Here is a 25,883-nt window from a genome sequence, read left to right as displayed (position 1 = left end):
TCAGTTCTTTTGCCATCATTAGCAAAACTCCTCCCCATTCTGAAAATACTATATCTCTTGTATTCTATCCTCATTACTATATTATTCTCTATTAACTAAGTTTCACTAATGCCTATAACTTTCAGCCATGTTGAACTTAACAATGCCGAAAACTTCTCCCTGTTATTATTAATTATTATTATTGTTATGTAATACCTCCAGGGAGTCCAAAGACTCATCGAGGGAGGGCATCTGCTCTACAGCTCTCCGTCTCCATCAACCACACCTACCTCCATCATCCAAACCAATGCTATCTACCGCCAATCATCACTAGTACTTTCACAGACAATCACAAACATCCATGCCCATGGCAGTATTCGAAGATAGACATTATTCCAAATGTTTCTGGCATTAATAGACATTACTACAGTTACACCCTTCATTTCGCAACCACAGTCATACCTTGTGTTGTTGATTATTTTGCTCATGTTTAGAACTGAGGAGTTACATTCAGCAGCATGTAATCATTCTTCAATTCATTAACCTGTAGATTGCCATCACCTTCCCCCCCCCTAAATAATTTAGTTTTCCAGACTTGGCAATTATAAACGCTTATTAAATAATACTTTCTCAAGATACCTAACTGCATATCCATTCATATGTAGAGCTTTACCTTTATATAAATCTTTTCATCCATCAAACTTATCTTACGCATCTTCATATCCCTCATCATTTCTTCCTGCAATGTATGCATTGAGGCATTCACAATACTGGTCCTTCTCAGCTTGCCCCTCCCATACTGTGGCAGAAATGCATCTTCTATCGTACTACACTTTTTACCTTCCAGATCATTTGTATTTGCCAAAATAATCATCTCTTTCACTTTCCCTCTCTATATCCTTAATCTTTGTCTCAGGGAAACATGAATTCATCACACTTTCCTTATCATGGAGTCTTTGTGCAAAACTATCCTTATCCTTCCTCTTTCACTCTTTCATACTCTGCTTTCTTGTTCCTGAAAAAATTGTAACAGCATGGATGGGATAATGAGATAAATAAGGCTATGAGTCTGGTATTTTATTTCTTAATTGTGTGTGTGTGTGTTGGAGTAAAAACTTGTTTCTTGGAGTAAAAACTTCCCATCTCATGTGAAAATGGGTAACTCATTTCGGCTGAAAGTCATTATAAAGCATGGGATTCAAATCTGGACACCAACCAAAGGGAAAATGTCGTGTTTTTCTTCATCCTAAAAGGAGAACAAAGATATTTTCTTTATTCTCCAAAATGGATTGTATGATTTCAGTGTCTGAGAATAAACCTCAGAAACACTGATGAAACCACAATATAGAAAAAACTAAATTTTAGTGAAGTCATTCCTCTTAGTAGCCCTGGTTATATCCCTCAGTTAATAGGCATTAGACCATCAGACTTTATAGGAGTAAACTAACATAGGCATGAGTTGAAGTATTATATAATTTATTTAATTTTTTCTACAAGAGTATTTATTTCAGATTTTTAATTTGTATTATTATTATTGTTATGCAGGCATCTCCATGGTCTCCATGCAAAAAATAGTGAATTTTCACTAAAAATAAAAAATTTCCACAAATGATAATGAATTTTCTATAAGGAATTTTCTTGAGAATAGCATCATGACTATGGGGCTTAGTTATAACAGTGAAATTTTTATAATTTGAATTGATTGTATTTACTATAGCCAGATCAACTATATTGTATAATTTATTTAATTTTTTTTACAAGAGTATTTATTTCAAATTTTTAATTTGTATTATTATTATTATTATTATTATGCAAGCATCTTCATGGTCGGTAGACTCTTCACAGGAAATCCATTTTTCACACAGTGATGATGCCCTTACAGTAACCTCTGGCAACCCATTCACCACCCTCCAAGCAAAAAAATTAGTCCTAACATCCTTGCTAACCACACTCTAACACAGTTTTCATCAGTGATCCCATGTTCTCTCCTTCTTGCCATGTACTGAAAAAAAGTCTTCAGTGTCAGTCCTATAAACTCCCTTTAATAACTTATATGCTTCAATAATATCTCTATTTTTTGTCTATCAGCTAATTTTTGCCTCTGGATCCTCTCCACCACTTCATCTCCACAGAATCCATGGAACCAGATCTGCTCACAGTAGTCCTGCTGCAGCCTTATAAAGAGGGAGAACAATAACTTCCCTATTGTAGCTGTTAGTATGTTTTTCAACAAGCATGTAATCTGATGAGCTGTTTTGACTACCTTGGCAGTATGTCCTCTAATTCAAATTCCTGTCTGCAATCACCCTCAAGTCATCCTGCCGAATCTGTACATCATCACCTTCATTTACTGTCATTCTTCTCAGTTTTTGTGTCATCAGCAAACAACTAAATATATCCTGTCTAATAATTTCCTATATCACTGATGTACAAATTACACAACAGAGGACCAAATACCTAAGCCACTCTTTGATATCTGTCCATCAACTGCCCTTTAGTCCAAATCACCAGATTCATACCATCCTAATTTGCTCCAAATTACACAACAGAGTTCTATGTGGAATTCTGTCAAATGCCTCTGCAAAGTCCAGCAGTATAACTGCATGGCCATTTCCCTCATCCAACTCCATTGTCACTTTATTATAAAATGTAAGCAAATTACTAAGTCAAGACCTACCCTTCACTAAACCATGTTGCCCCTTATAAAATATCATATTCCTATCCACCCTTAATTCTGTCTTTTATTAATTTCTCCAATACCTTAACCACCAGTTCTGACACATTGATTGGTCTGTTCTCTTTCCACTCCATTGGCACCTTCCCAGTAACCCGAGGCTTAAATTAAACAAGTTGCTCAGAGGAGCCCTTGCACATTCGCATAATACATAGACCAATATGACGTCTAATCCCATGGCCATGTTCACATTGAGGTTCTGCTCCTCCATTTCTTCAACCTGTATTCTGCTATCAATCAGATAGCACATCTGGCATCGGAACATCACCATCTAAATGGTACATCCTTGCCAAATGATAACTCAGTAATTCAACTATTTGATTTGCCTTTGTTACCTTCCCACTATCAGCCCTTTTTAAAGTTATTATTATTATTAAAGAATAAGTTCCATACTTATTCTTCCTATTACTAGCAACATAGAAAAAACACTCTCCAGGAATTCTCTTTGGCCCCCATGAACTAGTTTTTTCTCATAATTAGCTTTGGCCTTCCATAGCATACAGATTACCCTTCTTGCCTATACTTTGTACTGTTCATAGGCATGCTGATCACCTTTTTCATTATAATTGCCTCTACAACTTTTTCTTTGTAATTCCTGCTTATGGATGCTATTTATTCATTCATCCTACCTGATTTATCCTTCTGACTTTGGGTATACAGTCTGATACTGCTTTCTTCAAAAACTCCTTGATCATCTCCTTGAGCACCTCTACCAACATCTCTCTCCTACATATTTTTATTCCATGGCTCTGTTGAAAGCTGATTCCTCAGCTTTTCTTAATCACCTGCTTTGTAATTCAACATATGTTATACAAAAACAGAAAAGGCTGTATGTTTGGCAGTCTGCTTGGTCGGGACTTTGTGATCACTTTCCTCAAGTGGAGGCAGCATAGCTAGATTGGTTTGCTGATTCTGTGACCAAATCCAACATTCTTGACCTTTTTTCTCCCTCCATTAAATGTTGTCTTAAGTAATTATTTCTTAAAAGCTGTATAAATTCCATTTCCTTTACTACCTGACTATTCTTCCTCCTCCCAGTTCTTCTCCTATCCATATCACCTATATTCTCCTTATACAAAGGATATAAGGAGAATATAGGTGATATGCATGTCATCTATATTTTCCCTTTTATACCCTTTGTATTATAGCAGCAACCAATTATGTTTTTCATCCTGTTGGCCTCTATCTCACACTAGATATCCTCAAATGAACTGCCCTTTGCATCCCTGTCCTCCTGATATACTTCTGTTCTTTTTTGGCTTCAATTCTTCTGCTATCATTAGCAAAACTCCCCTCATAATGTTATTCCTCTCCTATCTGAAGATATTATATATCTTCCTGCATGACTTCAACATGAGTATTTACATCCTGGTCTGGCTCCCACTGGCGAGACCTCAACAAAGGTCGAAACCAGTCTAGGTAGTGACACCCCCCCCTCCATAATGTATAACATCATACATGTCTGCTAGGAGATGTGTTTTACATTATGGGAAATACTAAGGATAGTGATCAGAGCTTACTCCACCTTTACTACGAGTTGCCCCTGTCATGAAAGGTTTGTTTGCGCTTGGATCTGCCGAAACTTTTATAGTTTCTATATTTGGCATGAAACACTTGTAGTTTCTCTATTCGGCTTTGAAATAATGTTGGATTCAATATCCCCTTAATTTGAATAATTTTGCATCGCCAAAGTGTAGTTTTTTTGGCTCTCTTTTTTCAGTATTATATATCCATTGCATTCTATTCCAGTGATTTTATCATCCTGTGTCAACCAGGTCTCACAAGTGTCTATATCTTTTGGGCTAAGTTAAGTTAACTAGTACCAAAAAACTCCTCACCCTTATTTTGAATACTTCTGATATTAGTATACATAAACTGGAATAACCCCTTCATTCCACAGCCTCCTTTTTATCTCATGTTGCTTATCCCAATAAAGTTAAGAACCTGGTGAACTACATTCAGCATCATGTGATTACCCTTCTACTTACTAACTTCTCTAAGTTGCCTGGACCTACATCCCTCCCCCCAACTAAACAGTCTAGATTCCATGACTGCACTTCTGAATTCTCACTGAACAATACTCACTCAGGACTCTATTCCAAATCCATTCAAATGCAAGCCATCCACCTTATATAAATTCTTCTTTCCATGAAACTCACTCCACACATTTATATACTTCATACCATTTCTCCTGCATCATCTGCACACTGACTCATTTGTGATCATAGTTCTCCTCAGCTAGCCTGTATCATAACATGGCAACAGATGCACAACTGTTGCCATAACATGGCAACAGATGCACGTTTGTGGAAACAGGATATGCTGTTTCCACAAACGGGCTCTGGCAAAGCTGGCGAGCATTGCCGCCGCAAAGGCATATCTTCCCTAGTTGAAGGAAATGGCAACTTAATCTCTAGGTGGTGTATATATACATACCAATCTCACTGTAGAGGGCTCTGACCCTCACCAAATTCTTCTTTCCATGAAACTCACTCCACACATTTATATACTTCATACCATTTCTCCTGCATCATCTGCACACTGACTCATTTGTGATCATAGTTCTCCTCAGCTAGCCTGTATCATAACATGGCAACAGATGCACAACTTTTAGTTTCTCACTCTTCTTTTTTGCATGTACTAGCAACTCTTTCATATCTTCTTGTATACCACACTTTTTCACCTGTTAAATCTTTTGCACTAACAAAAATAAACACTCCTTGAGTACTCCTCATATTAATGAATCATCATTATTATTATCCTTACCTCAATGGAGTCACAGCACTCACTGTGGGAGGTCAACACAAAGTCTATCATACTACTCAAATTCTGCAGTCTGCATGCCCTCAGTCTGTCTTCATTACTGACATTGTACAGTCCTGATATCATATAAAATTCATCATATAAACTTTGATTCTCATTCTCACTTTTACTCTTTCATAGCCTTTCATCTCTCCTTTTTTCACTGCTGTGTCATTCATAATTCTTTCACTTCTGTGTAAGTTCATAATTTGTACTATAATTCAGAAAATTATTATTATTATTATCTAAGACCTCCAGGGAGTCAAGGACTCATCAAATGAGGCTATAAATCACCCAAACCAGTATCATTCCTTCCCTTAAATTCATTCAGACTAGATGCTCACTACCCCTAAGGGAAATTTATTCCACTCACTCACTGCTCTCTGGGAGAAAAGCCTAGTTCTTACTCCTTTCTTGACTGTGAACCAGTGGCGGCTCGTACATAAGCACTGCGATACTGCAGCAACCCCAAGGAAAAAATGAAAAAATTAAATTTTGTTTGTGTTTATAAATAATAACAATGCTTACAACATTATATAAATGCAATACAACATGTTAAAGATTACAGCCGGCTTGTCCAACCCACGGCCCAGGACGGCTATGAATGCGGCCCAACAAAAAATTGTAAACTTACAAACTTTATGAGATTGTGACTAAAAATACCATTAATAATACTACAAATACAATTTTAACATGCTATTAATTTATAAGCGATGAATTTTTGAATTTAACACGTTCTTTAGCAATGAGAGATTCATAAAATCATTCTCAAATAATTGTATTTATTCAGAATTGCTGCCCATGTGAGTAGTTACTTCTCAGCATAATAAATGATGTGCTAGCGCTCTTGCTTCCTACTTTTACTATGCAATAGATGTCTCTCTATGTGCACCATGGGTACGCTGGTACGCATAAATGGTCGAGTTGACACTGAAGAAAGGTGCAGTCGTTACGTGTGTTTGTGGCGATTTGGCGAGTAATTTTTTTAGGAGTAAAAATTTGGTGATTATTAAACCTTGCTTTCTAATTTTTAATCTATTTTTTTTTAAATTCCAGAATGACTTCCACAGCGTCTCCAAAGAAAACCGAACCAAAAAAAAAAAAAAATTATAGAAGAAGGAAGATTATTCAACGAAAAGTGGACAGATGACAACTTTTTTGTCGAGGCAAATACTAAGGCAATCTGCTTAATTTGTAGAGAATTTGTGCCAGTTTTCAAACACTACAATTTGAAAAGGCATTACATGCAAAAACATGCTGCGAAATTTAATGCTTATCAAGGAATGTGTCTTAAAGACTAAATAGCTGAACTGAAAAAAAAAGTCTATCATCTCAAAAAAGTGTTTTTAAAAATATAACAACTGAAATGGATTCTATTGTAAAAGCTAGTTATGTGGTTGCAAACCTAATAGCAAAAAAATTAAAACCATATGCCGATGGTGAGTTTATTAAGCAATGTATGGAAAGGGTGGCAGATATAATTTGCCCTGATAAAAAAGGTGTGTCTCACCAGACTATAGCCAGGCGAATTGATAAAATAGCAAAATCTATTGAAAAAGATTTGGAGAGTAGAGCTGCTAATTTTAAATTTTATGCTTTGGTGCGACGAAAGTACTGATGCCACTAATACAGCTTAATTGGCAATTTTTATTAGAGGTATTGATGATGAATATAATATCACTGAAGAAATGTCTTCTTTAGTGCCATTAAAAGACAAAACTAAATTAAGAGATTTATACGAAGCAGTGAAAAATACGTTAAAGCGATTTTCTTTGTCCATTGTGAACATATCTGGTATAGCTACTGATGGTGCCCTGGCGATGATAGGTAAAAGAGGTGGACTTGTAAAATTAATAGAAGATGATGCAATTGCCTCCCAAAATTTACTTATGATGAAATATCACTGCATAGTACACCAAGAAAATTTATGCGCAAAAGCTTTAAAGATGGATAAAGTCATGCAGATCGTCATCAAGGCTGTAAATTTCATAAGGGCCAAGGGATTGAATCATCGCCAATTCCAGGAATTGCTTAAATTTATGGATGCTGACTATGGGGACGTCACTTACTTTTTGGAAGCAAGATGGTTAAGTCGAGGTAAAATGTTGAAAAGATATTATGATTTGTGAAATGAAATAGAGTCATTTATAGAATCAAAAACAAAATTTGTGCCAGAACTTGACAATGAAAACTGGCTCACAGATTTGGCATTTTTAGTAGACTTGACCACTCATTTAAATTTAAAATCGTCTTCAAGGTGAAAACCAATTCACCTTGAAGACGATTACTGTTTGCCTTAATCTCAAATTAAGGCAAACAATTTTATGCATTTTTGACACGTTGGCTAAACACTGTTCTGTGAACAATGAAAAATATGCAGCCTTGCTTTTCGATTTGATACAGGAATTTGAGAACAGGTTTCAAGATTTCCAGAAAAATCATCAATCTTTTGGTATATTTGCGACTCCATTTTCAGTCGATATAAACATATTACCTGCCAATTTTCAAATGGAATGCATAGAGCTACAATCTGACATTCAACTTAAAGAAAAATTTGATAATGTCTCTTTACTGGACTTCTATAAGTTATATCTTCCCAGAGAAAAATATCCCTCGCTTCACAATCATGCCTCATTCATGTCATCACTATTTGGAAGCAGCTACATTTGTGAGCAGCTATTTTCAAGGATGAAGCACACAAAGAATAAAACTAGAACCAAAATATCTGATGAGCACCTTGAGAACTCACTGAGAATTGCAACTACTTCTATCGAACCAAATATCGAAGCATTAGTGTCTCAAAAACAATGTCAAACATCTCACTAATTTCATGTTGCTGTCTTGTCTTTTTTATAATAAAAAATTCATGAATTTATGAAGTTTAAATTACTTAAATATGTTAACTATATATTCTATGTTTTTTTGCTCATCAGCTATTGTTAGTGTTTAGTGTATTTTATGTGTGGCCCAAAACAACTTGTCTTCTTCCAATGTGGCCCAGGGAAGCTAAAAGGTTGGACACCACTGGGTTATAGCTTATGTTTTGACATTGATTGAATAGTTAATAGTTGGAATTGTTTGATTACTGCTTTAGATTACGAAACAAAAAATGCACTGCAGTATAACGCAATGTCGGAATTATCACATTCGGCCAATTGCAGCTAGACTCGCCGATATTATTCATTTGCACTTCTCATTGCACGTTATAAGCGATTCTGACACTGCTCGTTTGGGCAGTTTGCTTGCACGCATTATTTCTGTGAGATACGAAACTTTTATTATTGCGTGTCTGTGGTGAGGGTGAACTATTTTTTGTAAATCTTATTTTATTTTGTTAAAATAACATATAATTATTTATTTATTATAGATATAAGCTGAATTATGACGAGTGTCACTGTTGAAAATATGAAAAGAATTATATTTTTTCATGATATAAATTTTTCATGTAGTACTATCATATCCTGTACACCCATTGAGGGTACATGTCAGGAATTTGATGATGATGATAATTATATTTTTTCAATTATCGTTACAAGAAACAAATGCACTGCAATCTAATGCAGTGTGAGAATTATCACGCCGATTGCAGCTAGACTCGCCGATATTCGTTTATGCTTGTCACTGCACGTTACAAGTAATTCAAACACTGCTCATTTGGGCAGTGTTGCTTACAGATAAATTGTATGCATGCATGCGTTATTTCTGTGAGATACAAAACTTTTATTATTGGTTTTATTAACTATTTATTAATAAATTGGTTACTGATTAGGAAAAAAAGAATTTTTATTTTTTTATTTTGTATATGCAGCACCCCCACTTAAAATTTTCACCGGCCACCACCACTGCTGTGAAAACAAAATTTAACTTCCATGGATGCCCCTGTGTTCTCTCCCCACCTTCCATATAATGAAAAATTTCATCAGTTGATAGCCTATAACACCCATTCAAACATTTATAGACCTCTGTCATATCACCCCACTTTCTCCTTAACCTGAGTCTGCAATCCACATACTCACAATCTGTCTTGATAAAATCTAAATCCCATAATCTGAATATAATCTTTGTAACTCTTCTTTGCACCCTTTCCACAGCTTCTTTATCCCCTTGGAACCCAGGAGACCAAATCTGCACAAAATAATCCAGGTATGGTCTTATCAAAGCCTTATAAAGAGGCAAAATGAGTTCCTTATCCTTTCCTCAACATTGCATTTTTCCTCTGAGTTGTATTTGCAATTTTGTTATGTGACCTTTGAACTTTAAATTCCTATCCACCAATACATCAAGATCCCTTGCCTCTTCAGTTTCTTATAGCATAACCTTCCTAATATAACATGCCACTGGAACTCTAAACACGCCAAAGTGCATGACTTTACACGTACTAACATTAAACTGATAGCCCAAATTGTTTGCCCAAATTTCCAGTCTATTGAAATCATTTTGTAATTGCTGAATATCAGTAGCATCCCTGATTGCACTTACTATCTTTGTATCATTGACAAACAATTGCACATCTGATGTTAGATCCTACCTGATGTCATTAATGTATAGATTGAACAATAATGACCAAAGGACTGAACCCTGAAGTACACCACTGGTCACCTTAAATCTGGCAGATTCACACCCACACTATACCACTTTTTGATATGCCTGTCAACCATCCTCCTTGATCCATGTTAAGAGTTTATATTCCAATCCCATATTCTCCAGTTTATGCAACAGCCTTTCGTGTGGTATCCTATCAAATGCATTAGAAAAATCCAACATTATCATAGTGTATCCATTCCCTTTATCTAACTCGGCCATAACATTGTGATAAAATATGAACAATTTGCTAAAATACGATCTTCCTTTAGTAAACCCATGCTGTTCCTTGCAGAGTATAGCATGTTTGTCTACCCATTTCTGTATGCGAGTTCTTACCAACTTTTCTAAAATCTTCACTGCCACACCAGAGATACTGATAGGTCACTAGTTAGACACATCAATTTTTGCACCACCCTTGTACAATGGGACTATCATACATTCTTTCATTCCTGTGATATCATTCCTGACCTGAGACTCAAGTTATACAAACATGTGAAAGGCATAGCCAACTCGGCTGAATGTTCCTTTTGTAAATGGGCTGATATTCCATCTATCCCTATAAACAAATTCTTATCCAGGTTATGCAGCAGCTCTTCAATCTCATTTTCATGCACCTCTAACTCTTCATCCAATGTAGCAGTAGCACTGTGTATGTAACATCACGCACTGTCACTGATATATCTTAGCAAAGTGAGCACTCATTAACTAAACAGTCTCATCAGCTTCCAACACTCGAGTACCATCTGCATTCAATCAAGTTATTCTTCTACATTCATTCTTTTGCGTGCGGCATAACTATAAAATTCTTTTGGATTGCCTTTAGCTTTCATGGCCAATTTCTTTTCATACTCTGATTTAGCTTTCCTCACAATACCCCTTACTTTTCTTGCTTGAGCTTTATATATTTCATAACTGCTCTCACTCTTATTCTCACAATATTGCTTAATAAGGCTGCACATCCATTTCACTCCCATCCTATTTATTCTTCAAATACTAGGTATACATTCATATAATTCCTCATTTAAGCACTTTTTCAAATATTCCCATGCATTGCCAACATTTTTTCCATTCAGTAACTGTTGCCATGGGACCAAAGATAGTGTTCTCCTAAGTTGATCATAATTTCCAGCTTTGTGGTTCAGCATGTAACCTGTTTTAATCTAAATATCAATACAATTAGATACTTCCCAAGAAAGTACAGCATCACTGTCACCAATTGGTGGTAAATAGCCATATTCTACAGATACCCTTCTGATACTATGAGCAAATCCAACACTCTTTGACCTAGAGTTTCTTCTTTCACATGCTGCTTGAGAAAGTTGTCTTGCAACAATTCAATAAATTCCTCTTCTTTCTTTCATAAGATTTCCCTTCTACCCAGTCAATGTTTGGAAAATTAAAGTCACCCATAATAATCATTTGTTTGATACCCATAAGGCTAAATTGACTATGCCTTTCTTCATCTACTGCAACTGAACTGCCAGGTCTGTAGCAACACCCCCACCATATATTTCATTCTATTAACCTCCACTTCACACCAGATAGACTCAAACTCACCTCTACGTGGGACATTTTTACCATCATGGTTTTCTTGTGTTTCTATCCTAACTTGACTTAAGTCATCTGATATCATTAGTCGCACTACTCCTCTCTCTCTCTTATCTCCTCTGTTATTCCTAAAACTAGTATACCCATTGCACTCAATCCCACTTACCATATCTGATTCTGATAGCCAGGTTTCACTAATGCCAACAATATTAGGCCACATCATATTCAATAAAGCAATAAACTCAACCCCTTTGTTTCTAATGCTCCTGGCATTTGTGTATAGACATAATAAATTACCACCTAGCCTATTCTTATAATTAGATATGCAATCTATTTGGTCTTGTGCTAGAATTTTGTCTTTTCCCTCCCCAGACATACCTAAAATGTCCAAACCCAAAGCATATTTTTCCACCCTTTTGCCAAATACATAACCATGTTTGAAGATATTTATATCTTTATCATGTTTGCTTGAAGCCGAACTTTCACACGCATTTTTCCCATCCCTCCCTTGATGATCTAGTTTCCCTGACTCTCTGCATTAGGTCTCATACCAAGAAGTAATTTCTCCAGGCTTCTGATGCCAAATGAATTGAAATGCAGGCGATCCTTCTTATACAAGTCTTTTCTGCTACCAAACACATCCCACACATCTAAAAACTCACATTCATATCTTATACACAGCCTGCACGTGAAATCTTTGCTTTCATTGCCCTCCTTCTTAACTCAGTACTGTCATATTCTGGGTAGTAATCTACAATTTTTACTCTCTCACACTTCTTTCTCACTTCTTCCAATAGACCTTTCATATCTTCTCTCATACTATATTTGTCACTACTTAAAAATTATTTGTACCTACCAGAACTACCACCTCTTTTACTTTTCTTTTTTGGTTTTCAATTATGTTTGTCATATTTTTAATTTTTGCTACTGGGAAAATATATGTACTATGTGTCTAATAGCAGATTTCAGTGCACAACTGGATAAAAATAAAAATTATCCTGAAAAGTATATAGGAAAAAATGGAATAGGAGAAAAAGAGGTACCTTAGTTCTTATTTAGATACATCAAGTACACATATAAGTACATTGTACTTATTTGATTGATGACTTGAAAGAATAGTTAGAGGGAATATAACAGTAGAGAACAAGATTAAATTAACACGATAGTGCTCTTCATGGTATAAACAACACCAAGAGAAAAAAAATATAATTAATTTATTGAACTTAATAACATTTTGCTGGTTTTCTACCCAGCATCTTCAGAACACAAATTACAACTGTGAGAAGCACACAAACTCAATTAGATTACTGTAGAAATAATTCAAATTGTAATAGAAAAAGAACTAATATCCTAACATGGGCCAAATAATCATAAAGCTAATTTGGAGAAGTCAGGCTATTTTGTCCCAGAATGACTGGTCATCCTGATCTTTAGCAAATTAATTCAGTCATATTTTTTTTTTGGGGGGGTATAGCTGATGTAGATTCCGAAAACATTCTCTCAGACTTATTAATAACATTAAACAGAATAAAGCAGAATTCAAAGATAAATGATAATATGTTAGCATAACACCCAACAAACAATTATACCAGAAAGAAATTGCAAAAGAATTATACAAAGAATTAACATGAATGAAAAATAATATACAACTGGATAATATACAGAAAAACCTTAGTTTAATCATTATAGGAAGTCTGCAAAATATTGCAAAAGAAAACAAAAATCTTTTGGAAAAAAAAGATCAAAACTAATCAAGGATGGAAATATTCTCCATAGAGATATAGATTTGAATATATGGAATCAGGAAAAATATATAAAAAAAGATAGATAAAATGATACAAGGAATAATGGACAACAGCAAATATAAGTACTGTGCAACAATCTCACATAAAGTTGTTTATTATTTTAACGGTATAATAGAACACAGAAACTAAGTAAATAATTGATTTATTAACTTGATGCTGATATTTCGCTGGTATTATAACCAGCATCTTCAGAGCACAAAAACACTGTTTGTCACAATACGCGAGGCTAAAACAACATGGTGTACATTAACAAAATTGTAGCAGCAACACAAAGACTAGAGTCCTGATTTTGGTGCCCTCTATCTGAAAAAAAAAAAAAAAAAAAAAAAAAAAAAAAAAAAAAAACGCTATCATATATTGCTAGAGTCCTAGAAAAGTGCTAGTTTTTCCTTAATATGACTGTCTCCCAGATCTTCGGCAAGTTAATACAGCCATATTTGTTGAGATTTGGAGTGTGTTTTAGGGCTTCTGTCGCCTCTAAGAACAATCTCTCTGATTTATATGGGTTTCTGTGTAGTACTTTTGTGTTTTTCCAGTTGATCCTGTGTGCAGGGGTATCCAGAGCATGGTCTGCTATAGGAAGTCTGGGAGACAGTCATATTAAGGAAAAACTAGCACTTTTCTAGGACTCTAGCAATATATGATAGCGTTTTTTTTTTTTTTTTTTTTTTTTTCAGATAGAGGGCGCCAAAATCAGGACTCTAGTCTTTGTGTTGCTGCTACAATTTTGTTAATGTACACCATGTTGTTTTAGTCTCGCGTATTGTGACAGTGTTTTTGTGCTCTGAAGATGCTGGTTATAATACCAGCGAAATATCAGCATCAAGTTAATAAATCAATTATTTACTTAGTTTCTGTGTTCTATTATACCGTTAAAATAATAAACAACATGTTCGACGAACACATAAGTCTGTCCACAAATCTCACATAAAGAAAAAAAAATAAAATGAAAATGGATGAGATAATTGAAGATAGAAAGGGCTAAACAGTATTTTTCAGAATTGTATAATGTGACAAGAATTGTGACATAATACATAGAAGCCAGAAGAATAGAAAGGTTGAGAAGAAGAAGAGGAGCAACGATGGATATAAAAAATAATAACATACCAGGAGAATATGAAATTATAGCAGAAATTATAAAAGCCACAGAAGAAATATTAACAGAAGAACTAAAAACATTAACCACCAGCACCCCAGACTCCAATGTACTGTAGGAAAGAAAATAATAGTAATCTTCCTCTTTTAGACTTTTTAATCACGTGATCCTAATGGTACTCCTTTCTTCTGAGTTTACAGAAATCCTATTTACATGGATTGATACTTTTATGAACTTTCCCATCCATTTCTCCCCCAACTATATAAAACCTCTCATTAAAGGAACCATCATTCACTGTTCCAATCAACCTTCTTTCAGAGCTGAATTTATGTTGATTCTTCCTATCCAGTGGCTACAATGACAAAAAAATTGACCAAATACGTGTTCCATCCTTCTCTGCCATCTCACATTCCTCTCAACATATAGATTACTCAATTGCCATTACTATTCCCTTTATTCATAGCACCTCAGAAAAAAAAAAAGAAGTGTAATCTCTGTACTACTTTCAAACTCCATATTGAAGTTGGTTGCCCTTATCTATTCTCCTAAATACCATTCCCTTCCCCTCCCATTCCGAGTATTTACAAGGCTCCTTGTTTCTGCAACTAGGTATTATGGATAAACTGGAAGCTCTGCCAACATCAGTCTTGAAGAACATAAGAATTATGTATACTTCCACAATTATGATCATTGAGGACTAGCTGACCTTGCCATGGATACCTGTACAAAATCAAATGGTAAAACTACTATGCTTCAATATAGTAAATACAAACATAATACACTTACTTGAAATCAGTAGCAGATTTAAAAAACCGAATAAAATTCAGTAAATGTGGTTTGAATAATTTCCTGAGATTTAAGAAATAGTAATTCTTATACATTTTAACCAAATGCCAAGTCTGCCTGCCAGTGTCCTTAGAGAGCACCCCCTCTTAGGACTTTCAATCTGATATCTTCCACATGTTTGTACGGTTTGTGAGAGTGCATGGGGAATACAATACATTTCTTGTATTGTATTCCCCATGATGTTTTTGTGACCAAGACTAAATGCTAGAACCATGAAACCTCCATTTAATTTATTCCTCATGCTGACTTCATTCCATTAAAATAATATGGTTTTATGGTTTAATATGAGATTTTTTTTTCTCTGCTATTCACATGTGCTAAATTGCACTATTCAGACTTCTGAAAACACCTCAGCAGATTAGAATATAATAAATTAAGTTAGATAAGAATTAGATAAGTACCAGATCGACATAATAGGGATGACTGAAACAAAAAAGACAAAAACTGGTGAGCTCTTTCTGAGCAATAAATACAAAATGTTATATTCAGGTAATGACAATCAAGGAAAAGAAAGAGTAGCCATAGTATTCAACACTAAATACGAGACTAATCTTCTTGAATGGCAGGCAGTCTCAAGTAGAGTGATTTGGACGAATATCAGAATGGGGAACTGGACAATGCGACTTATTTGTGCCTATTGTCTCAAAGAAGGTTCTACTAAGGTAGAAGTGGAGGAATTTTTTAATGCTTTAGAAAAAGCAACTGACACAATGAAAAAGGAAAAGTTAGTCCTTGTTGGGGATCTAAATAGCAGAGTAGGAAGTGATTGTCAGACACATACACAACTGTTTTGGAAAAATTTGGAGAAAAGAGCAAAGCTAACAATAATGGCAAATACCTGTTGGATTTCTGCTCAGGACATGGACTGGTTATTACTAACACCATGTTCCAACATAAAAATTTGCACAAATTCACATGAAGAGAAGAGGCAATGAATAAGAAAAGTCTCATTGACTATGTTATTGTTGATAGTGATGTTTTCTCCTTGGTGCAGGACACCAGAGTGTACAGAGGATTTTAAATTGGAAGTGATCACTATTTAGTCTTGAGCAGGATAAAATTGAATTTCATATTGTAAGAAAGTCTTAAAGCGAATAAAAGTTGAGCAGCTCTCAGATGTGAACTGTAGACTAAAATACACAAAGATTATTGAACAAAAAAATGAAAGAGTTTGAGAACAAGAACCAAACTTGGAGATTCAGTGGCAAACTTTGAAGAAAATCCTGATTGATTCAGCCAGAGAGGCATGTGGTGAGGTTGTCTGCAAGGATAGAAAAATCAGAACTCCATGGTGGACACAGGAAGTTAAAGAGGCATTGAAGGAAAAGAAGAAAGCTTATCAAAAATTCCTGGCAAATAAGTCAGCTTTTGCTCTTAAAGAATACAGAGACAAATGTAAGAAAGCGAAACACTGTGTAAAACTAGCTAAACACAAGTCATGGGAGGACTTTGGCAAGAACATAGAAAATAAATATCAAGAAGGTGGTAAAATATTCTGGAGGTTGCTGACGAAGCTTAGAAATGGAGGAAAGAGTGCAGTAAAAGCAGTTAGAGATGATAAAGGTGACATGAAAACGGGAGAAAAAGATAACTTTGAAGTATGGAGTAATTACTTCAAAAAAATTGCTAAATGAAACAAGCAGTGATAGCACAGTGGTAAATAAAAAACACTCAACAGGCATACGGTCAGGAATACATATCCATACTTGAAGTAGAAAAAGCCATCAAAGGCTTGAAATGTGGAAAGGCAGCAGGAGTAGATGATATTCGACCAGAAATGCTGAAGTATGGTGGTATAAAAGTCTTACAGTGGCTGCTCTACATAGTTCAGAAGGCCTGAACAGAGGAACGAATTCCTTATGATTGGAGGAGCTCTAATAGTATCCATATATAAAAAGGGAAATAAAACAGAATGTGAGAATTACAGAGGTATTTCCCTTCTGAGTGTTCCGGGCAAGATTTATGCCAGTATACTTGAGAAACGGTTGATAAGAATTGTGGAAGAAAAGCTTGGTGAAGAACAAGCTGGATTCAGGCCAAATAGACGATGTCAGGATCAGATCTTCCCTTTACGACAAATAGATGAGAAATAATGGGAATATAACAAAGATCTGTATTTGAGTTTTGTCAATCTGGAAAAGGCATATGACAAGGTGCCAAGAGAGAAGCTATTCAATATGCTACAGTTATATGTTGTCAATGGGGCATTATATCAAGCAATACTTAGTCTTTATTTGAGTTGTAAGTCAGCAGTTAGAATTGAAGGAAGTACAGGAAAATGGTTTAATGTTAAATCTGGTGTGAGACAAGGATGTACATTATTCCCTCTGTTATTCATTATCTATATGGATCACATTATGAAGGAAAGTGGTATTAAACATGATATCAGAATTGGAGAGATGTTAATGTCAGCTTCTTGCTTTATGCGGATGATGTTATACTTCTAAATAAATCTGCCACAAGTTTGCAAGATTCGCTGCCTAAATTGAATAACTGTTGTAATAGATATGGTATGAAGGTCAGCAATGAAAAGATAAAAACAATGGAAATAGGTAGAATCGTTGAAAATGTCAACTGTGTTTTGAACGGAGAACCTGTGGAACAAGTAAAATATATCAGCTGCTTAGGCATGATTTTTAGTTATGATGGTAAATTAAATATGGAAATAGACAACAGAATCAACAAAGTTAGTATGGTAGGAAGTCAACTGAATAAATTCATTTTGAATAAGAGAGAAATTAGTCAGAATACTAAATTAGCTGTATACAAGACAGTGTTTAAACCAGTTTTAACTTATGGATCTGAGAGCTGGGCCAGAAGTAAAACACTTGACCAAAGACTAGAGACTGCAGATATGAAAGTCCTGAGAAAGAATAGAGTGTGAACAGATGGCATCAATGGCAATATCATATTAAAAACAAGGATATTAGGAAAGAACTTGACACTGTCAGCATCCAGGAGTGCATTAGGAGGGGTTATGGTCACTTAAACGGAATGGGTGAGGAAAGATTAGCAAAACAAGTGTTCTTTGCCAGGTTGGTAGGAAAACGACCCAGAGGAAGACCAAGATATAGGTGGATTGATACGGTACAAAGTGCCTTAGGTGACAGAAATATGAGATCTGATAATGTTGGAATCTTGACAATTAACAGACTGATTTGGAGGAAAATTATAGATAGGAAGTTAGTAATGACATAAATTTTTCATGTAGTACCATTATATCCTGTACACCCTTTGAGGGTACGTGTCAGGAATTTGATGATGATGATAAAGAAAGTTACAGAAAATTAAATTCTAACCTGAATTCTTAATAGGTAATAATAATTAGCATTAAAATTACAAAAAATAATCACCACTAATTATGGTAGATAAATTTAAAAAATTTGATTACCCAATCAAAAATATTAGAGTTAATATAAACATAATCATAATATAAACAGAGGTTTAACTGCAGTTATATGGTAATCATTAACATGGAGACTGTTTGTTGACCAGTTCTTTTTATTGAGTTTAAACGTCTATTAGTTTGGTATGTTTCATGTTTAAGTCAATCATTGTAATTTTTATTTTATTCTCCTGATGAAGTGTACTATAATGTACATGAAGCTAATAGAGATTTAAATTCAAAAATAATCTCCATGTGGAATTTATACTGGAATTAAACACTTCAGAGGAGTAGATGTAGCAGTTGAACTGTAAATAGATATTGGAGCTGCTGCTCATATCATTGCAGATTTAGCCGAATAAATAATACCCAAGTAACTAGAAAAGACAAAGCTGAAACATAGAACATCTGAGAGAGAGGGGGAAGAGGGGGGGGATCATCAGTTAGTCAAACCACAATCTTTTGGAGAGTATCAGGAATAAGTTTAATTAGTACAAATAAATTGCAACATTTATTTATTTAATTCATTCTGTTTAATTCTCTTTTGATGTATTAATGAAACTAATTTTTGTTGTAGGTATTCAGGTCTCAGAACATATTAGAGTTAGTCTACAAAAAAGAGAACCTGTTGTGGCACTTGAAAGTGCAATAATTACTCATGGGATGTCTTACCCTACAAACTTAAGGTATTTAAAATATGTAATTGCTACATTTGGTATTATTTATGTTAGAGATGTTTATTATTAAATGAACTCAGTGCTTATATACCTTAATCTGTTCTGGTAACAACTTCATTTTTCAACCATACCATCCATTGATAAGAAGAATGACTTTGAATTCCTTTCACAACTGATTTATGTCATCTATATTAAGTTGCAGATTGGTAGTTATTATTGAAAAATATACAGGAAGATGACCTGTTTTTAAATCAGGTTTAAACATAGATCTGTGTGCTATCTCTGATGGTATTAAGTGTACATAAGCTCCTGTTAGATTTGTTTTGTCTGTCCATTTGTGCATATGCAATATGCACAAATGTATTCTAGGACTCAAGATGGATAGATTTTACTAAAATTTAAACTTGCCAAGAAATTATATCTTTGTTTTATCCTTTATTTAAATGTAAGCAAACAAAATTTGCACGTGAAGTATCATCATGCACAGTTTGCAATTAAGCGAACAAACTTTTTACTGAAATTTGTTATTTGAATTCATTACAAAAATTTGTCAAGCCATTTGAATTTTTGTTTTGATTCTTACCTGTTCACAATATACTATAGATATACAACCTTTTGTAGTATTGAGTCATATAAACAAATCAGAATATTTGCATGTTGTGGATTATATTGATATACATTGCAATACCATCATTCTGGCTGGTTTAATAAAAATTGAGATTTGGAATATACACAAGAAGATTTCCTTATACTCGTAGTTCAGTAATGATTTCAGTTGTATTATTTTTATTAGCAAAATTTGTCAAAATAATTCATTTTGATAGCAATAATTTCACAGGCTAGAATGAGATTTAATGAAAACTGATGCAGAGGATGTACTTGAAGTATTCGATGAGCAGTTTATCAGTGTATTTCATTCTCCTGAAAGTGACATATGAGAAGCTGGAGTGTAGAGAGTACAGTGGTGGAGGGACTGATGGTGAATAAGCAGGAAATATTTGAGAAATTGAATAAACGTGATGTTAATAAAGCAGTAGAACTAGACAGTATCATGTTGGAGGTTTAATCGAATATATACAGCACTCAGAAAGGATTAAAACTGATTTTTAATGTTTCCAATATTTTGTCTTAGTCACTGAGACATCTTCAGGGATTACAAAAAAACTATTGTAATACACACTCAAATACAACATTATACTAAGAGAAACACGTGGATGACTCTAAAGTCCTATCCAAGTGGTGTACCCTCTATAGGCATTTGTTGGTGGCCTAGAATATAAAGTGGGATCTCTGATAATTAATGTTTCCCAAATTTTGGGAAGTTTTATGCAACTGTATTTATTTAAATTTAGTTGATTTCTGAATGACAGCAGAGATTCTAAAAACAGTTTTTCTTTTTTGAATTTACTATGGTGGAGCATGGTGGGTTTTTTTTTTTTTTCAGGAGATCCTGTGGGTTATATCCAAAACATGGTCTGCAAGGCCATAAAACATAAAAAATTTGGAAAACATGAATTATCAGAGATTCCACTTTACATCCTAGGCCACTTAAAAACTCTCATAGAGGGTGCACCACCTAGATAGGACTTTAGAGTCACCCATGTGTTTCATTTTGTGTTGTCTTTGTATATGTGTTACAAGAGTTATTTGTAATCTCTGAAGATGTGTCGGTGACTGAGATGAAATATTGGAAGCATTAAAAATTATTTTAATTCTAAATTATTTTAACCTCCAGCATGATGTCCTCATAGCACTTAAGCCTCAACACATGAACTTGACAGCATATTGTCATGTATCTTGAAGAAATGCTCTAGAGAATTAACAGGACCATTGGCACATCTGTTTAATATGAGTCGTATAACAGGGTGAGTTCTAAGGGAGTGGTATTTGGAAAAAAATATTCCACGTCACAAAGGAGTAGGGTGGGGTATAAGACTGTGGCTAAAATTATAGGCTAATTTGTGTGTCTATAATTGTTAAGGTGTTAAAGAGAGGTTGATCAGGAGTAGGATTCAGAATTGGATTGGTAATAGTCATCATCAGATTCCTGATATATACCCTCATGGGGGCGTAAAGGATAATTATGATAGTACTACTTGAGAAAGCTACACCATTACTAACTTCCAATCAAAAAATTTTCTCAGAATTATTCTGTTATTCTTCACTCCCTATTTATATCTGTCCAGATCCCAATATTATCAGATTTTATATTTTTGTCTTTTAAGGCACTTTTTACTGCATCAATCCATCTACATCCTGGTCTTCCTCTGGATATTTTCCCTGCCAACCTCACAAAGAACACTTGTTTGGCTAATCTTCTTCCATTTTGTTAAAGTTACCATGCCACCTGAGATTAGCCCTAATAACATGTTCCTGAATGCTAACAATGTCAAGTTCTTTCCTACTATGCTCATTTTTAATGCGATACTGCCATTGATGCTATCTGTTCACTCCACTAATCTTTCTCAGAACTCTCATATCAGAGTTAAGCAAGTGTTTATTTCTAACCTGGCTCTCAGATCCATTAGTAAAAATTGGTTTGAACACCATCTTGTATACAGCTAATTAAGTGTTTTGACTAATTTTTTTCTTATTCCATATAAATTTATTCAGCTGACTTCTTCCTACCATACTGACTTTAACAATTCTGTCGTTTATTCCATATTTAATTTTCCATTTTCACTAAAAATTGTGCCTGAGTAGCTGAAATGTTTTACTTGTTCTATAGGTTCACAATTCAAGATACAGTTGAGGTTTTCAATATTTCTGCCTATTTTTGTTGTCTTTTTATTGCTGGTTTTCATACCAAATTTATTATAACAGTTATTCAGTTTAGTCAGGGAATCTTGCAGACTTGTAGTGGATTTAATCAGAAGTATAACATCATAACATGATCTGCATAAAGTAAAGAGCTAAAATTGACATCACCAATTTTGATATCAGATTATATTCCACTTTCCTTCATAATTGATCCATATAGATAACGAATAACAGTGCAGATAATGTGCACTCTTGTTGTAACCTGATTCACCTCAAACCATCTTCCTGTACCTCCTTCAATTCTAACTGCTCACTTACAGCTTTCCTCTCTGCACTCATATGCCTTTTCCAGATCTAAGAAACTTTAATAAAAATCCTTGTAATATTCCCAAGAATTTTCTGCTATTTGTCTTAAAGTGAAATTCTGACAACCTCTGTTTGGCCTGAATTTAGCTTGTTCTTCACCAAGCTTTCTTTCCACAATTGTTCTTAACCATTTCTCAAGTATACTTGTATAAATCTTAACAGGAACACTCAGTAGGGGAAATACTCTGTAATTCTCACATTTATTTCCAATTTTATAGATGGTGCTATGAGAGCTGCTCCAATCATCTGGAATTCAACCCTCTGGCCAGGTCTTCTGAATTACACAATGTAGCCACTGTAAAACTTTTATACCTCCACATTTGAGCATTTCTGGCTGAATTTCATCTACTCCAGCTGCTTTTCCACATTTCAGGTTTCATGTGAATTTTTCTGCTTTAAGTATGGAAAAAAAATTCCTGACTGCATTCCTGCTGGGAGTTTTCTACCATCATATTGATATTACTTGTTTCATCAACAGTCTTTCAAAGTAATTACTCCAGACACCTAGAATATTGTTATATTCAGTTTTCATGTCGCTTTTATCATTTCTGATTCCTTTTACAGTACTTTTTCCTCCATTTCTAAGCATTTTCAATAGTCTCCAGAATATTTTGCTACCTTCCTGATATTTATTTTCTGTGTTGTTACCAAAGTCTTCCCATCACTTTTGTTTAGCTAGTTTTACACAGTGCTTCACTTTCTTACATTTTTCTTTGTATTCTCTAAGAGAACAAGCTGACTTACTTTGCCAGGAACTGTTAATATTCTTTCTTCTTTTCCTTCACTCCCTATTTATTTTCTGAGTCCACCATTGAATTCTGATTTTTGTATCCTTATATATAATCTCACCACATGCCTCTCTGGCTGAATTAGTCAGTGTTTTCTTCAGATTTGTCATTGAATCTCCAAGGTTTAGTTCTTGTTTTCAAATTCTTTCATTTTTTTTCTTCAGTGATGTTTGCATATTGAGTCTACAATTGACCTCTGAAAGCTTCTCAACCTTGATATGTTTTAAAACTTTCTTACACATTCTTCTTTTCAATATGAAATTCAATTTTAATTTGCTCAAAACTAAATAGTGATCACCTCCTGTTTAAATTTCAAATCCTCTGTTTACCATTTCCTGAACCAGTGAGAAAACATCACTATCAACTATAACGGTCAATAAGACTTTTTTTATTTCTTGCATCTTTCTTCATGCAAATTTGTGCACATTTTTATGTTGGGACATGGTGGTAGTAATAACTAATCCATGTCCTGAACAGAAATCCAGCAGGCATTTATCATTATTATTAGCTTTGCTCTTTTCTCCAAATTTTCCCAAAATATTTCTGTATGTCTGGTAATCATTTCCATCTCTGCTGTTTATCAAGCACCAACTTTTCCTTTTTCATTGTGCCAGCTGTCTTCCCTAATGCCACAAAAAATTTCTCCATTTCTTTCTTAATAGAACTTTCTCTGGAACCATAAGCACAAATAAGTCACATAAACATCAGCTATGCACTGTATTTACATTTTGTATCAAATTTGCAACTCTCATCTGTTCACCCAAGGACAGAATCTCTTCTTTATCACATCCAGGAGTCTATGAAGTGCCCTGTTCATGTGATCCAGCCTACTATGGACTGACAGGAAGAACTGTGGACATCCACCTCAGTAAACATAAAAAATACATCCGGCACTGTCATTATGGCAAAGTCAGGTCTACTTGACCATGCCTTAGATACTTCTGCACACAGGATCAATTGGAAAAAGACAAACGTCTACACAGAAGTCGTTATAAGTTAGAGAAATTGTTTTTGGAATCAATAGAAACCTTTAAGCATACTCCAAACCTCAACAAGTATGACTGTATAAATTTACCAAAAATTTGGGAGACAGTCATCTTAAGACTTAATTAATACCTGCTTTCTTTGTCTATTTTTTTCCCCCCCAACATAATGGCACCTAATAGAAACGGGGATGGTAAATCCCTTTATGTTTTTATAGCTGGGTACGAAACTCGGATTGAAATCCATAGAGTTTCATGCCAAAAAAACTATCAGCGAGCCCAAGTGTAAATGATCACTTGGGTAGTACAACACCAGGGCAACTGCATGCAAAGGTGGAGCAAGATCCATCACTAACTTTAATATTCTCTCATAATGTAAAACCCAGCTCCTAAGAGATGTATATATATTGTTTTACATTATGAGAAGAGGTCACTACCTAGATCGGTTTCAACCTTTTTTGAGGTCTCATCAGTGAGTAGATGAGATCTCCCGCAGCAAAGGTGGTAAAGTCTGATCGCTATTCTTGGTATTTTCCATAATGTAAAAATACATTTTCTAGGAAATGCGCTAGTAATCGCCGATACTTTTATAGTTTACTATATTTGACATGAATATAGTAAACTATAAACTATAAAAAAACTATATATAGCTCACGCTAGTAATCGCTGATACTTTTATAGTTGACTATATTCGGCATGAAACTCTCTGATTCCAATCTTTGAGTTTCTTATTCGGTTTTAAAACAATGTGGGATTTAATATCCCCTTAATTTAAATAATGTTTATATCACTGAAATGAAGCCTATTGGCTCTTTATATTTAACTAATAGATATTATTATTAACATCAGACCTCTGTACAAAGCTAAATGACTCTATGCAGCTATTTAGTTCTGGGCAACAGTTATTTTTTATTATCTGATAAATTATTCTTGTTGCACCCAATAAACAAATATTATATAAAGTAAACACGAATACATTTTTGTAGTTTCAGATGAATATCACCAATAGTGAGTACAATTTATTGTAGCACTATTTCACAGTTCAGTAACAGTGAAATAATACAGCATGTCGTACAAAAAGAAAAACTTGACATATTTCTTTCCCTTTTCACTTTTCCTGCATACTATGCCAAATCATATTTTTAGGTCCTTTAAATTTATAGATTTTTGTTAACTAGGGATCAAGGAAAGCAGAGAGGTAGCTATAGTACTCCAACACAAAAATCTGGAGAAATCAGAAGAAAAAAATTTCCTTACAAAAATATGGAGAAATCTAAAGAAAAAAATTTCCCTCTGTTCTAAGGTTGTTTTTAGTGAACCTCAGACCTGAAGGAAAAAATATGAATACAGAAAAAAGAATCAGAAGTCATAATGGTGGTACCAAAACTGAAATATAATCTTCATTTCCTCACATAATTTCGTAATAATATTGTTGTTATTATTCAGAATGAACTTATACATACTGCAATGTATATATATATATATATATATATATGAGTATGTAAACTTTGCTGGTTCATGAATATTTGA

The 25,883-nt window shown here is 34.4% G+C and overlaps 1 protein-coding gene across 4 annotated transcripts in view; it reads left to right on the top strand.

The window, feature by feature from the left end:
• Window positions 1-25,883, top strand: part of LOC150094647 (uncharacterized) — a 628,041-nt gene that overhangs the window by 10,234 nt on the left and 591,924 nt on the right. For all 4 annotated transcript variants that reach the window (XM_090411495.1, XM_090411492.1, XM_090411494.1 and 1 more), the window contains exon 3: window positions 19,357-19,465. In XM_090411495.1, the coding sequence (XP_090267621.1) occupies window positions 19,357-19,465 (109 nt within the window). The remainder of the gene's footprint in view (window positions 1-19,356; window positions 19,466-25,883) is intronic.

This window comes from Typopeltis vanoorti, chromosome 21, assembly GCF_054136105.1.
Source record: "Typopeltis vanoorti isolate ZY-2024b chromosome 21, IOZ_Tvanoo_1.0, whole genome shotgun sequence".
In the NCBI taxonomy this organism is placed as follows: Eukaryota; Metazoa; Arthropoda; class Arachnida; order Uropygi; family Thelyphonidae; genus Typopeltis; species Typopeltis vanoorti.
The sequence above is the reverse complement of the archived record's forward strand: the minus strand, read 5'-3'. Positions and strand labels throughout refer to the sequence as shown.